The sequence below is a fragment of the Lycium barbarum genome, chromosome 1 (assembly GCF_019175385.1).
Source record: "Lycium barbarum isolate Lr01 chromosome 1, ASM1917538v2, whole genome shotgun sequence".
Classification (NCBI taxonomy): domain Eukaryota; kingdom Viridiplantae; phylum Streptophyta; class Magnoliopsida; order Solanales; family Solanaceae; genus Lycium; species Lycium barbarum.
The window spans coordinates 131,249,058-131,264,441 of NC_083337.1; the positions used below are offsets into that span (position 1 = coordinate 131,249,058).

Consider the following 15,384-nt stretch of genomic DNA (forward strand, 5'->3'; position numbering starts at 1 on the left):
AGGAGGGCGAACCCCAGAATAAGGCCCTACCTCGGTTTTCCCATACTTCGCCCACTTTAGAGGATCAAAGGGGAGCCTCAACTTTATCTCCAGCACCCCGGTTCCTCCACGAGATGCCTCGGGCCAAGAGGTGAGACAGGCTATTATTTTACTGACTCAATTAGTAGCCGCTCAAGCTCAGCGACAAGATGTGGGCCACGATAACAGGGGTTGGAGAAAGGGAGTTAGTTCTTCAGGTTTGATCGTGAGTTTAAGGGTGCTCCGAGGCAACAATTCTCTAGGCACTCAGTTCGTTCAACAAGTGGTGCTCCTCCGCAGTTTCCTAGACCCAGATTTGATGGACCTACTTATTCTAGGTCACCCCAGAGTCTCAGAGTTTTCAGTTCTCGGATTCGGAGTGGTTTTAGTCAGACTAGATCCTCGGTACCACGATGTACTCAGTGTCGCAGGTTACATTAGGGACCGTGCCGCTTGGGCTCGGATGTTTGTTATGCCTGTGCTCGGCCAGGCCATTTAAAGAGCGATTGCCCATCGCTATGTGGTAAAGGTAAGGTTCGGACTACAGGAGTGGTAGCTGGCTCTTCATCATCGGTACGCCCTCCAAGGCCAAGGCCAAGGCCACAGATGTTAGTAGGTGGTGATAGAGACCAAAGAGGAACGCCCAGTCCAAGTGGATCCCAGCATCATATCCATGCGTTAGCTGAGCGACAGGATCTTGTGTCTTCCCCTGATATTGTTCCAGGTATATTGTCAGTATCCTTTTTTATGATATGTACGCATCGATTGATTAGGGTCCTACGCCGTGATATATTACTTCTGATGCTATTGACTGTGTTGGAGTAAAAGTCTGGGCCAATCAAGAAAATTGAGATGTCTACGCTTGTTAGTGACGCAGTGATAGCCAGAATCATAATTTATGAATAAGTTGCTTGATCGTGTGTAGGAAATATATATACATATATTGGAGTTCTAGACAGGGTCTGCAGGCACAACTCATGAGACAAGCTCTATTATTTATATCCTTTAATGGTAAGTGATGTTGTGTGGCTGAGTTGCGTATTATGTGTGTCCCGGTATATGTCCTATTGAGACATCGGACGTGTTTTATGGGCTAGGTGCAGGTTTGGGATTGCTATGCTTACAAGAGAAACTCTGTCGAAATTTTCCTAGAATCAAAAGGAGATAAGAGATAAGCTTGAAATATGTCCTAACGGAAAAGGATGTTGTGCAAGAAGTAACGACAAAATGAGATTAAGTTAGGAGTATCGTTGACGACTACAAGATATAAGTTAAATACTATTGAGTTGATAGTAACAGTAGTTATAAGATCGACATTGATACGGTAAAGAGAAATGCTTGGTAGAACTAAAGCACGATATAAAAGAGAAAAGGTAACCCCAATAGAGTGTGACACTGAAGTATTGGTTGGATGGATAAGTACAAGTAAAATATGATAAGTTTACTACCAAATAAAGTAACTGTACCCGGAGACAGAGGTACGAATACGAAGGGTTATGATAAATGAGAATACCTTGGTAAAACAATTTATATGGTAAGTGTAATAGAACTGATTAGAAAGAATAACAGATTGAGTATGCTTACTTCGCAAGATTTATTCTATTTTACGAGTAGGTTTGCGAACGAGGTAAAGAGGTGTCACTCTATAGAGTTGATTATGATCAAGGTATAATGAGAACGTAACAAGAACTGTAATACAAAGCATAGTGAGGAAACGACTAAGGATATGACATATTCTATGTGAGTAAAGAGTGAACGCAAGTATGAAACCAACAAGCGATCCATGGGGCTATAGATGAGAAAGCTTAAAATATCTTGTTAGGGGAAAGTCTAGCGTAGGGATTCCTCAATGACAGAAATGATAGCAAGCAAGAGAGGGAAGTCAACTTGAAAAAGAAGTAAAAAAAAAGGGGTGATATGGCAAAGTAGTAGTAGTTTTTGATTGGTATAATCAAGAGTATGAGTGATATCTTTAGCTAGAGGTACAAGACCAAGACTACAGAAAGATGAATAACGAAAGGATCAACACAATAAGGATGAGAGGAGATGATCAGAATGAACAAAGTAAGTTTTGGAAATCGAATAATGGATTGTACAAAGGTAGTATATTCTAAAGGGCAAGCGGTATTAAATTGAGAATAGGGTTTCTCGTGCGAAGAGTAAGGGATTGATTATAAAACGGGAGGAAATAAAATAAATTGAGGAAGAAGGAATGTAAAGGAATAAGAATGGGAATAGGAAGAGAAGGAAATGCGCCGCAAAGTACGCGCACTTAAGAAGTAGTCGTGTTATGATTAAAGGAAGATGCATTTCCTACGAATATCCTATACCAAGTTAGAATGAGTAAAGTATATGAAGTAATGAGTCGAAAAGAAAAGAGATGATCATGAGTTATGAGTTTACCGTACGACGATAAAGCGGTAGAGTAAAACTATCATCAACGACAAATATGGTACGATTATGATTGGTTTTGAAATCAATGTTGAGTGCAACACAAGAGTAAAAGAGCATGAGACTTAGGCCCTGGAAGACAAAAATGATGTTAAAAGTGAACTTTTAGCACCGAAGAAGAGGACAAGTGACATCACATGGGTGGTATGGGTAATTAGGCATACTACTATTGTTATATCCCGTATTTTGTACACTCGGATAATTCAAGACAATTGCAAAAAGTTAAGGACAAGGCCATATTTTGATCCTGTTTAATACACGAGTTGTTTATGAAATTTTTTGAAGTGGAAATATTAAGAAAGTCTAGGGGCAAAAAGGAAAATTCACAAGATGGTCCATGGAAATATTAAGGAATTTTGGGGTTAAAAGTGAATTTTTGGAAACTTATAATTCATGAAATAAATGGGCCAAGTGGCAATGTGATGTGGTGTGGGCTATGGCCCACATGGAAGCTTATTAAAGAAGACAAAAGGTGACTAATTCACCATATTTTTCATCCTTACCACTTGGAAATTTCAAGAAACTTGGGGAAGGCAAAGAGCAAGGGCCATTCGACCATGGTGCCTAAAAATTGACCCCTTGAATCTTGATCAAAAAAATATTTTCTTCTAGCCTTCCTACCAATTGGAAGGTCCTTATTAACATGGAGGAGTTGTTGGAGCAAGCAAAACATTCATTTTTGCAAAACACCAACCCTAGCCGAGAGTTGATAAGTCAAGTGGTAGAGGTGAGGTTCAATTCTCTTTCTCATGTGTTATGAATGATTTGTGAGTGTTGTGGCATGTGGAAATGGATGAAATTCATGAAACATGCATGTAAAGGTTGTGGCCGAATAAAAGGTGGTATTGTGTAGATATGATGAATTGATTCCATTTAGTCTTTTGATTGTTATAGATGTGAATTCCATGATGAAAATGAAGGTTTGATGAATTGAAATGAATTTGTAATCGTTATGGGATTGTTGAAGAAGTAATGTGACACTAGTATGGTTTCTTACATTTGTATGAATAATATTGCTAATGTGTAGATTGTAAAAATAATTCATGAATTTGGAAGTGAGACATGTGTTTGGAAGATGGTAAGTTGGGTTGTTGTGATTGTATTGAATATAAGAAAAATGTCGTTGGATTATGTAAAAGAAGTTACTACCGTTAGAATGTATTTGGGATTAATTGATGAAGTTGTTAGTGTGTAGATTGTTGATGTAGTTCATGAACTTGGAAGAGAAGAAATGTGTTGTTATTGTTCTTGTTAAATTTGGAAGGTTTCGGGTGAAGTGGTATGTTGGTTGAATTGTTTGAAGTGTTCTTGAATCATGTTTGAATGATTTCGGATTAATACTTGAATGTGAAATCATTGATGTTAGCTTGACTGTGTGTGGTTGAATTGAATATAAAAGGAATGCCGTCGAATTGTGTAAAAAGGATTGCTAGGGTTAGAATGCATTTGAAATAATTGTTGAAGTTAGAGATATGATTGTTGGTATTGTTGTTGATAATTTGGCCGAGTTGAATTCTCGGATTTGTTGTTGATAAATTGGCCGAGTTAGATTCTCGGGGATGGTGTATTTACAGGGGAAATGCTGCCGAAATTTCGGCAGAATATAAATGAATTCATTTGAAGGACTAAGACAAGCATATGTCGATGAGTCTAATGATTATATAAATCTTCTTGAATGTAGACTAGCGATAGCGAGCTTGGACAAATAAGCGTAGCTAATAGGACGTGGAACAGGTATGTAAAGCTTACCTTTTCTTTCTTTTGGCATGTCCTAGAGCTAAGTAAGCTATGATACTTATCTTGGGGTAACTCTATTCTTGATTCCGAGCTTGTTAATGATTCTTATTCACTCCTTGATGTGAGTATGCTTAGTATAGTCGAGATTATCATATGATTGAATAACGAGCAAAGCATAAAGAGTTCTTGTTTTCTTTTAACGAGTTCTGTAAGTAGTAATGTCCCTAACTTTCGTGGATGGTCTCGGATTGTTTTGGAAATGTTCGTAGAGGTTTCTATAATGAATAACGTTCCTAACTTTCATATGCTAATTCGGATTGTTTTGGAAACGTAGCGTAACGATATCCATAATGAATCCATTCCTAGATGTAGGATATCCTGAGTTCTTTGACCTCTTAAGCCCGAAGGGGCATCCTCAAGTTGTGCGACTTCATAATGCCGTCTAAATTCCGAAGGGGACATTCATAAGGTCTTTCTCTTACCTATGCATTTTACATTTAAATTTGTGAGTCTCGAAGGAGACAAATGAAAAGGGTTTGATTTCATACATGACGTCCATAATAGTTTTTTCTAAATGATTTCATGACGTGACTGAGCGTGCTATATCACATATGGCCTCGGCTTAAGTCCGGGTGTGCTATGGCCTCAGCTGATCCCTGAGTGTGCTATGGCCTTAGCTTATGTCTGAGCGTGCTATATAACATATGACCTCAGTTTATGTTATGCCAATTGAGTTGTGCATATGGTTTTACTAATAATTTCGAGAAAAAAAATCAGTTTTACACTAAAGGAAACATAAAGTTAGATTTTCAAAACCACTCCGAAGGGGGTGCGAGATTTTACTAGTTAGACTTTCAAAACCACTCCGAAGGGGTGCGAGATTTTCGAGCCTAAGCTATTGGATGATTTCATGACGTGACTAAGAGAAAGGGAAGAAGTTCCCGTTTTGAAACTAAAGTTGCTCCGAAAGGAGTCTTTCGATGGTTTTCAAAGATTTTCATGCATTTGCATATTTACATACATGCACGACACCATCATTATTATTATGCCGGAAGCGGCTGCCCGAAGGGGCCATTATTATTATTATGCCGGAAGCGGCTTGCCCGAAGGGGCCATCATTATTATTATGCCGGAAGCGGCATGCCCGAAGGGGCCATCATTATTATTATGCCGGAAGCGGCTGCCCGAAGGGGCCATCATTATTATTATGCCGGACGCGGCTGCCCGAAGGGGCCATCATTGTTATCAAGCTGGAAGCGGCTGCCCGAAGGGGCCATCATTCTTATCAAGCCAGAAGCGGCTGCCCGAAGGGGCCATCATTGCTACGCCGGAAGCGGCCGTCCGAAGGGACTATTTGGTTAGCATGTCGGAAGTGACACGTGTGTTAGATTGCATCATTTGCTTGAAGATTGTGTGTTTGTTTGCATTATTTACTTAAGGATTGTTTGAGACCTCGTGTATACATTTATGCTCTTTCCAGCGAAGGCTGTAGGTATTGAGTTGATTGTGATTTCTTCTCTCCTAAATTAAGCTATGGTTACGATTTGTTTCCGCTTTACATATTCAGTACATATTCCGTACTGACCCCCTTTCTTCGGAGGCTGCGTTTCATGCCACGCAGGTACACCCAGATGAGTAGAAGACTTTGCTAAAGGTGTTCCAGCGGGATTGGCGAGCTCCATCTCAGTTCGGAGTATTGCCGAGTCAAGTACTTTTGTTATGGCATTTTGTATATGTTAGAGACTTTGCAGACAGTGTCCTGTGGATAGGGCGTCGGGAAGCGCGAATCATTTGTAGATGTTGGAAATAGTATGTATTTTTAAATGATTTCAGTTGGTTTAAAGTACGTAATTGATTGAAAGTTTTTCATAATCTGTATAAAGATAATGACCTCTATTTGGAAAAGTTTCATGTTTTAAAAGTTTTTGAAATTACAGGTTTTGGTAAAGCGAATGTTTAAGGGTTCGCTCGACTCTGAAGAGAGTCGGGTGCCCATCATGCCCTATCAAGATTAGGGTGTGACAACTATGATAAGCATCCCTATGGGACAAAAGTTGTTAATTGGAGCGGATTAAGACATTAACTCATAGCTACTAGATGAGCTAAGTAAAATATATCCTTGTTCGGATTGCTAGATCGATTGTACTATTTGGTTACGAGACTGCAAGGTGAGTATGTTAAGACTTCACACATGAATTATTGTACCTATAGATTATGGGAAACGGCATGAATAAGATGTAGTATAGTAAGGGGTATATGAATTTAAGATTTGAAGGCGAGGCAACAGATTTGAGAATGGTACAAGTAAAACCCTTAAAGGGGGGGGGGGGGGGGAAGCGAATAAAAAGGATACAATTTTAGGGATTGAAATGATGGATCCTAAGATGTGACAGATATAGACTCTAAAACAAAGAGTGAGAGTTATGCAGAAATTAGTCTAATGACTAGTAAATAAACGAACACGAATTGAGCAAGCATCTGAGACTGTACGGGAAACCATTCGTGAAGACCTTGAACCATGTGACATTGAGAGCAAATAATTTAAGGGATATTGTAAAAAGATATCGATGCTATACTGGAATGGAGACAAAGGCACTAATGGTAGATTCGTAATTAATGATATTGCAATTTATAAGCGACAATTAAGAAAGAGACCTAAGGTTTTCTACAGTAGAACATAAGATATGATAATCAAGGGAAAAATAAAGGAAGGAAAAGAGCACGATGAGATAAGTTACTACAGATAGACAAAAGACTTTTGGTATGGATGACACCGAGCCTTGTCGTGGTCAGATATGCGAAAACCCCAGAACCTTCAAGGTCGGGTGTGCTATGGATATGAATGTGGACACGAATATGTGTATGGATATGGATACATGTATATGTGTAGATGTGTATGTACACGAATCACGCAGGAACGATTATGTAACTTGCAGATATTTATGCGTCGCCAATGAAACCAAGTGGGTACTTAAAAAGAGGAGTAAGAGGTAAACAAGAATAGTGTGGTCATGATAATCCGGGTCAGTTGAAGGAAAATATATGGTAAATGGAGTTGAAATGTTGAGTTGGGATTATTGTTAGGGATAAATAGGACAATTACTTGGAATATGACATAAGTACATGCTATACGCTTACTACAGTAGCCCTGGGGTGTGACGACTTACGAAGGCAATAAGATCACTGAATGAAGGGGAAGCATAGTCCCCGATGCATTAGGCCTTATGAGGTGTAGGCAAGGTGGCTTATGAATTAGACCTACCTCCTGATTTGGAGTCAGTTCACCCAGCTTTACATGTCTCGACGCATCGTAAAAATGTTGGAAATCCTACTAGGATCATGCCAATAAATGATGTTCAAGTGACAGAAAAGCTAACCTATGAAGAAGTGCCCATTGCCATATTAGACAGGCAAGTACGAAGGCTTCGGAATAAGGAAGTAGCTTCAATCAAAGTCTTGTGGCAAAATAACAACCGAGAGGAAAGGACTTGGGAAGCAGAAGAGAGTATGAAGTCCAAGTACCCGCACTTATTCCAACCCCTAGGAGAGATTCAAGATGAAACACCAACATTATGAGGTATGTATGCTTACTTTTCATGCTTTTGGTCGTGTGTGGCCAATGTATATTTCTATTGTGTTGTGGCCCTGTGAGGCAATATTATTATGGGTTTTTGTGAAAGGATGGTAGTCCCATATTACAGGGAAAACTCTAGCGAAATTTTACGCAGAATTCCCAAGTGTTTAACATTCAAGGATGAATGTTCCAAAAGGGGAGGGGGGGGGGGGGGGGGGGGGGGGGGTGGGGGGAATATTACACCTTAGAAATTTCATGTCGTTTTGTAGTGAGGGAACCACTGCAAGCTTAAGGATAATAGGAAGTTCTTAATATTATAAGACGGATAATTAGTGGTCTTAGAATGCGTACGTTAAGATCTTGAAGTTATATGAGTTGATGGAATAAGGATTGATAAGAATAAGTGGAGTATAGGTGAGGTTTAGGAAAGGTTTCGTAAATTATTGCGTTAAGAATTGTTTGGTAAGGTCTTGAGGACGAGTTATAGGGATGTTTAGATCATTAATGAAGTATTAAACAAGTGTTAAGAAGGTTGTATAAGGATTGGAGATCAAACGAAACGACGCGGACAACTTCGGAAAAAGCTGTGAGATCCACGACCCTGTTGCATGGACCGTGAAACTTTCCACGGGCCGTATACTGGTCCGTATAATACCCAACAGATATGATGGTTTCTTGGTGGTGATCCACGACTAGTTGTACGAGCCGTACAATATTCCCCGGACCGTACAAGTGTCCGTGGAAATCCCGATGGGCTGAGTAAGTTCAATTATATATATGTGATCCCACTTCATTAATTTCATTTCCCATACACTTCTTCATCTCTCAAGACCTATAGAAGGTTCCACAAACTTCATCTACAAGAATACAAAGGAAAACAAAGATCAATCTCAAGAATTCAAGTGAATCAAGTGCATAAAGCTCACTAGGGTCTATCTAAGCCAAGAAATCTCAAAGGAAGTGAGCTAGGGTTTTTGTGCAAGAAGAGAATTTTCACTCAAGGCTTATTCTTCCATTAGATAAGGTGAGTTTTATGAACATTCCTTGTTGTTTAAGGCGTTGAAAGTTGAAAACACTTGGATTGTAGAAAGGTATAGGAAATGAGTCATGAAGATAGGAATAGTGCCATTGTTGAATAATAGTGTGGAGTGAATTATGAATAATGGTATGTTGTGATTGTAAGCTTGTTGTGAACGACGTTTAGAACATGGAATAAGTATTATATGTGAGAAAATGCAATAATGAATTATGACCATGATTATGGAGAAATTGGAGTGAAATTGTGAAAGATGGGTAATGTAGATAAATGAGGATCGTTGTTTGCGATATTGTGAATGTTGTTATGAATGTTTGGGAGTTGATATAGAATATGGGAAAAGTGGTATAAACAAAGGAAATGCTGCCCAATTTTCCTTAGCTTTAGTAAGCACGTTTAAGTAATCGATTAGCTAATGTTCATGCGACTTCTCTTGAAGGTAGAAACGTGGGCATTGATGGAGAACAAGTAAGTGATAGATGGGTTAAACAAAATGGTATGTAAGGCTAATCCTTTCTTTCTAAGGCATGAATCTTTCAAATTTTCCTCGATCATCCTGTACGATGGAGATTTTGAGTCCATGAGTATACAAAGCTACATACGCATATGATTAAGAAAGGAAATACAATACGAGCATGATGATGTTGATGACGAATGTAAGTATGTGTAATCGTAGTGTAATTCAAGATGTCCATGAAGCTAATAATTCTAAGTATGTTTTCATCGATGCTTCTCTTTGCGTACACTCACCTTAAATTGTTAGTTCCTTCAAGGTGAGATATGATGTTGATAATTGCTCAATAAGATAATCGGGGGTTCACAACCTTATGTCACCCCGACATAGCCATAGTTGCCTTCAAGTTCTAATGTATGTTTTTAATAATAAATGATTAATAATGTAAGTTTATAATATGCCTATGCCATTTATGAAAATGTTGAGCTACGAAGGGTATGTGACGATATGATTACACCGTGCCTAGATGGCCGGACATGTCACCGCTAATGCGGGCTGCTTATGATTCCACCGTGCCTAAATGGCCGGACTTGTCACCGCTAATGCGGGCTGCTTATGATTACACCGTGCCTAGGCGGCCGGACATGTCACCGCTAAAGCGGGCTGCTTATGATGGTTACCCGAACGCGGGTTAACAATGATAATAATGACGCGATGATATATATGCTATGATGATACCTGTACTATGATTATATAAGTATACAATATATGTATGAAATGTATTCACCTATAAATCTCATGCAGGTTATATCTTCCTCCTATGGTTTATAATTCTTCTATTATGCTTATTTCATTCATGTCTTGCGTATTCAGTATAATATTGGACGTTGTGTTCATGCCCACAGGTAGATAGGGAGACGGTGCAGATGCATAGGAGCCACCAGTAGATTTACAGGAGCACTCCATTATTCTGGAGGTGCTACTTGGTTTATTCTTTTGTGTAGATATGTATATGTATTTTGGGCACGACGGGGTCTTGTTCCGTCCATATGTCTAGCACTCTAGTAGAGGCTCGTAGATACGCAGGTGTGGGTAGTATGGTCTCACAATGATTCTAATTTATGTGTTTATATTATTTCGATAGCTGAAGGGCTTATGTATGTGTGTATATATATATATATATATATATATGTAAAGTTATTATGTTTCCAAATGAGAAAATGACTTTCTTATGATATGAATATGATAAGTAAGGGAATGAGTAGTGCTCGGCGGTTAGCCCCGGGTACCCGTCACTGCCCCTAGTCGGGTCATGACAATAATTTAGCAAATAAGGCATCTGATATGTCAAATAAGGATCTAAAACCTATAACTCCTTCAACCTTTGTTAAACACAGCCTATCCTAAGCCATCCAATGTTTACTTTTAACTCCCACAGTATTCCACCAAAAGAATTTAGCAAAAATATTATGTAACTGTTTGATCACTTCAGTAGGAGAATTCAAGGCAGATAATAAATAGACAGGCATGTTTTGAAGGACATGATTTATCAAAATATATCTTCCACCAAAAGATATCATCCTATTCTACCAACAAAATACCCTCTTCATCACCCTTTTTAGTATGTCTTCACAGTATATCCGTTTTCTCCTTCCATAGAAAACTGGGCATCCTAAGTATGTGAAAGGAAAGGTTCATTTTCTCATACCTGTATACCTTTTATTATATTATTGATTCCAGTAGACACCTTATGATGAGTATAATAACTACTTTTCTCATTGTTCACCATCTGTCCAGATGCTTTTTCATATTTCCTCAATGTTTTCATCATTTTTTTTTTACAGAATATCTCTCTCTCCAGAGAAAAACAGTAGTGTATCATCAACATAGGAGAAATGATTTATTTGAGGACTCCACTTAGGCATACTATAACTTATAAACTTTGGTTTCTCATGAAATTTGTTCAAACTTCTAGATAACACTTCAACAGCTATAATAAACAGTGTAGGTGACAATGGATCTCCTTGTTTTACTCGTCTACTTGACCTGAAAAAACCATGACTTTGACCATTGATAAGCACTGAATACCAGTTGTTTGAGATCAATCTCCACACCATGTCAATGATTATTTCTCCAAAGCCAAATTGCCTCAACCCTCTAGTTAACAAGATCCAAGATAGCCTGTCATATGCCTTTGCCATGTCAAGCTTGATCACCACATTAGTATTGCTTGCTCTTATATTGATATCTTTGACGACTTCTTGTGCCAGTAAGACATTCTCAACAATAATCCTTCCATTCACAATACCTGTTTGATTGGAAGAAATTATCCTAGGAAGAACTTCTGATATTCTGTTATGAAGAACTTTAGACAACACCTTTTTGGCAAAAGAACTAAGACTGGTTGGCCTCATATCACTATAAGTATTAATCACCTTTTTTTTAGGTAATAATACGAATTTAATGTGACTAATGAACTTTGGGATCTCATATCCACAGAAAAAGGCTCTTACCATCATGGTCACATCCTCCTTAATAGTGTCCCAACATTTTTGATAAAAGAGTCCTGTGAAGCCATCAGGACCACTAGCACTCTCACTATTAAGAGAAAATACAGCTTCCTTGACCTCCTCTTCTGTTGGTAATTCCTCTATTTTCTGTTATTGATGTGATTAGCTTTGGAATATTCTTCAATAGGGTAAAGTTAACTTCTATTTGTTCATTTCTGAACTGTGCTTCAAAAAATCTGACTGCCTCATCTCCCACTTCAGCTGTTGTTTCTACACATACTCCATTCTGATCCTGAATCCTCTTAAGGGCTAATTTACGTCTTGTTCCTCTTACATATGAATGGAAGAACTTTGTGTTTCTATCTCCTTTATTAAACCACTTCATTCCTGCTTTTTGTTTCCAATACTCTTCTTCCAAATGCAGGTATCTAGTGAGTTCAGCTTGTGCTTGTTGTAGAGTACTTTTGTTCTCCCTTGTAGGATTCATTTCAAACTGCCATTCTTGCACCTTTATAGTATCCTCTATGGTAGCTATCTATTGAAAGATATTACCATATGTATTTTTGCTCCATTGCAACAATGCCTTCTTTAGTTTCTTCAACTTATGATGGAAAACATGAAATGGATTTCCACTAAAATCAGCTTTCCAATGCAATTTCACCACCTCCATGAATGATTGATGTTTAGTCCAGAAGTTGAGAAACTTATAAGGTTTCCTGATTGGTATGTCAGTGCAATTACACTCCAGATGTAATGGAGCATGATCTGATCCATGCCTAATCAGATGTGATCCAAAAATGGATGACATAATATCCAGGAGTTGTTGATTTACCAATATTCTGTCCAGCCTTTTGAATATACAATCTTCATTTGTCCTTCCATTTCACCAGGTGAATTTACTTCCAGAATATCTCACATCTATTAGACTACAAGTTTGAATACAACTTGTAAAGTCTAATATTTCATTAGTTGATACAGGCAATCCACCTTGTTTCTCCTCCTCAGATATTATTACATTAAATCACCACCTACAATCTATAGAACATCAAATTGATTGGCCATATCTACCATGGAATCCCATAATTCTTTCCTTTCTCTTCTGCCACATTTAGCATAAACCACAGTAATCAACAAAGTCTGAGCAATAAAAGTATGAGTGAGATGTATAGTGACCTGTTGACATGTGTTTGAAATGATTATTCCTTGCCATTCATCTATCCAAAAAATCCAAGTCTTTCCTGAACAGTTTACCATGCAATTAGGATATCCTATTTTCCTTCTATAATCTTCTATCTCCATAGGATTTTGAAATGTTTCCATTAAACCAACGAAAGAATAATGATGTCTCCTCTTTAGATCAATCAATCTCTGACAAGATTGTTGAGTATTGATGGATCTTATATTCCAGAAAATTGCTTTATCTATCATTGATAATTGGATTTATTTTCCCTCTCCTTGTTGTAACTCCTGTTAGGACATTGTGAGTCCTTGTAGGCTTTTGTTTACTTGTTGCTTGCTTTAGTTTTTGCACACTCCTTGGATATAAATCAGCTTCAGTAGATATGTCATTAATACATTGGCTCAAATCATCTGCCTCCTGTGTTTCCTGAACTATTTGTGACTCCGCTATTCCTTGATCTGATTTTTGATTCATATTTTCCTCCACCATCTCTTGGGAATCATCTGGTGGCCTAGTACCTTATTCTATTATGAAATTTGTTGCTACCAACACTGTATCAACCATGGAAGTATTCTCGTCACCTACACTGTTATTGTAACCAAGTACTTCAGCTTCCACAACTCCCTTATCATTATTATTATTATTATTATTATTATTATTATTATCACCACTAGTAGCTCCAACTTCATCAATCTTTTCAGCATTACTTCTAGCATTATTCTTCTTAGGAGTGTCATTGTTTTCCCCATTGTTGCTGCTGTACTATATACTGCTAGTCCATCAATTTGTTTGCTACTGATGTCATCTTGCTTTGCATGTGAATTCTGCTGAATAATCTCCTTATTCTCATTAAATTGCTTTCCAAAGTTATCTAGAATCCATTTCTTTGTAGAGATTTTCTCCACTTGATTCTCAGCATTGGCCTTTTCAACCTATCCTGATACTTGTGAGCTCTCTTTATCAGTTAAATCTACTACATCCTCTTCTAAACTCTGCAAAGTTGCATATTGATTTGATTGATGTGGTTGATTATCTTTTTTTCTTTCAATCATGCCCATTCCTCCCTCTTTGAAAATGCCACTTATTCTTCTGTTTCTGCCTTTTCTCTATGAAACTTGCATCCACATCTCCTTTTATCCATTTGTTTGCAATTTTGATCTGAGCCTCAACCATTTTTCCTCTTGTATCCCTCTCCTTTCTATGATCCATGTTATTAGTGTTATTATTCTGCTTAGATTCAGCCTGATTGACTAAATCTTCTCCACCAGAATTTCCATCTTGTGCTTGCTTATCCTTCTTACCCTCTTGATTCTTACCATCATCTTTCTCTTATTTCTTAGGATATAACTCCGGATGAATCACATAGAAATCTTGTTCATTATGGCCGTGAATCTTGAAACTTTTGAAAGACTTAGGAACATGATCATAATTAATTTTATCCATTTATCAATAACCTCTCCATTCTTCTTCTTCATGCCAAAATTAATCCTTTGTGGAAACTTACTCAACAGATCCACCAAACAAAGGTAGGATTTTGATTCTTCCATGCTATTTAGACCATTGAGGGGTTGAAAGACTTGGATTATGGAAGGGAATAGAAAATGGGTTACAAATATGAGAATAGTGACATTGTTAAGTAGTAGCTTAATATGAATCATGATTCTTGGTATGTTGTGATTATTGTTATGTTATAAATGATATTAAGAACAGGGGAGAAACCTTATATAAGGATGAATGTAATGTCGTATTATGACCATGGCTATGAATGATTTGAAATGGAATTGGGAAACTTGAATAATGTGGGGTGAAGGAAGATTGTTGAAAATGATATGATGAATGTTATTATTGACGTTTTGGAGTTGATATATGATATGGATAAAGTTGTATAAACAAAGGAGATGCTGCACAATTTTATCTAGCTTTAGTTCAAACACGCTTATGTTATCGATTATCTAATATTAGTATGAACTCTCTTGAAGGTACAAACGTGAATATTGGAGAGGAACGTCTAAGTGATAGAGTAGCTAAACGAAAAGGTATGTAAGGCTAGTCCCTTCTTTCCCAAGGCATAAATCCCATGCCATGACTTCTCTTATTCTCCATGACTTTCTTACATTCCGACAATTATGAGTCTATGATTATAAAGAACTTCTTATGAGATAAAGAAAAGAGATAATTTATGAGTATGATAATGATGATGATATTACACCGCGCTTATATGGCATGGCAGACACCGCTAAGGCGGGCAGCGTATACACCATGTCTAGATGGCATGGGCAGACACCACTAGTGGGCGGCATAAGATGTTTACCCCGGACGCGAGAGGCCTGGTCGCGGGCTAATGATGATCACACCGTACCTTTATGGTCGGGCAAATTATACATATATATGCATACATGATATGATGATGTTAATGAAGTAAGT

The 15,384-nt window shown here is 37.9% G+C and overlaps 1 protein-coding gene across 1 annotated transcript; it reads right to left on the minus strand.

Moving 5' to 3' along the window:
* Positions 1 to 11,108: 11,108 nt before the first annotated feature.
* On the minus strand, positions 11,109 to 13,449 carry LOC132614194 (uncharacterized). The gene is made up of 5 exons (XM_060328598.1): positions 13,258 to 13,449; positions 13,032 to 13,148; positions 12,849 to 12,917; positions 12,022 to 12,315; positions 11,109 to 11,927 (listed from the first exon to the last, which is right to left on the minus strand). The coding sequence occupies exons 1-5, from the start codon at positions 13,447 to 13,449 to the stop codon at positions 11,109 to 11,111; spliced, it is 1,491 nt and encodes a 496-aa protein (XP_060184581.1).
* Positions 13,450 to 15,384: the final 1,935 nt, after the last annotated feature.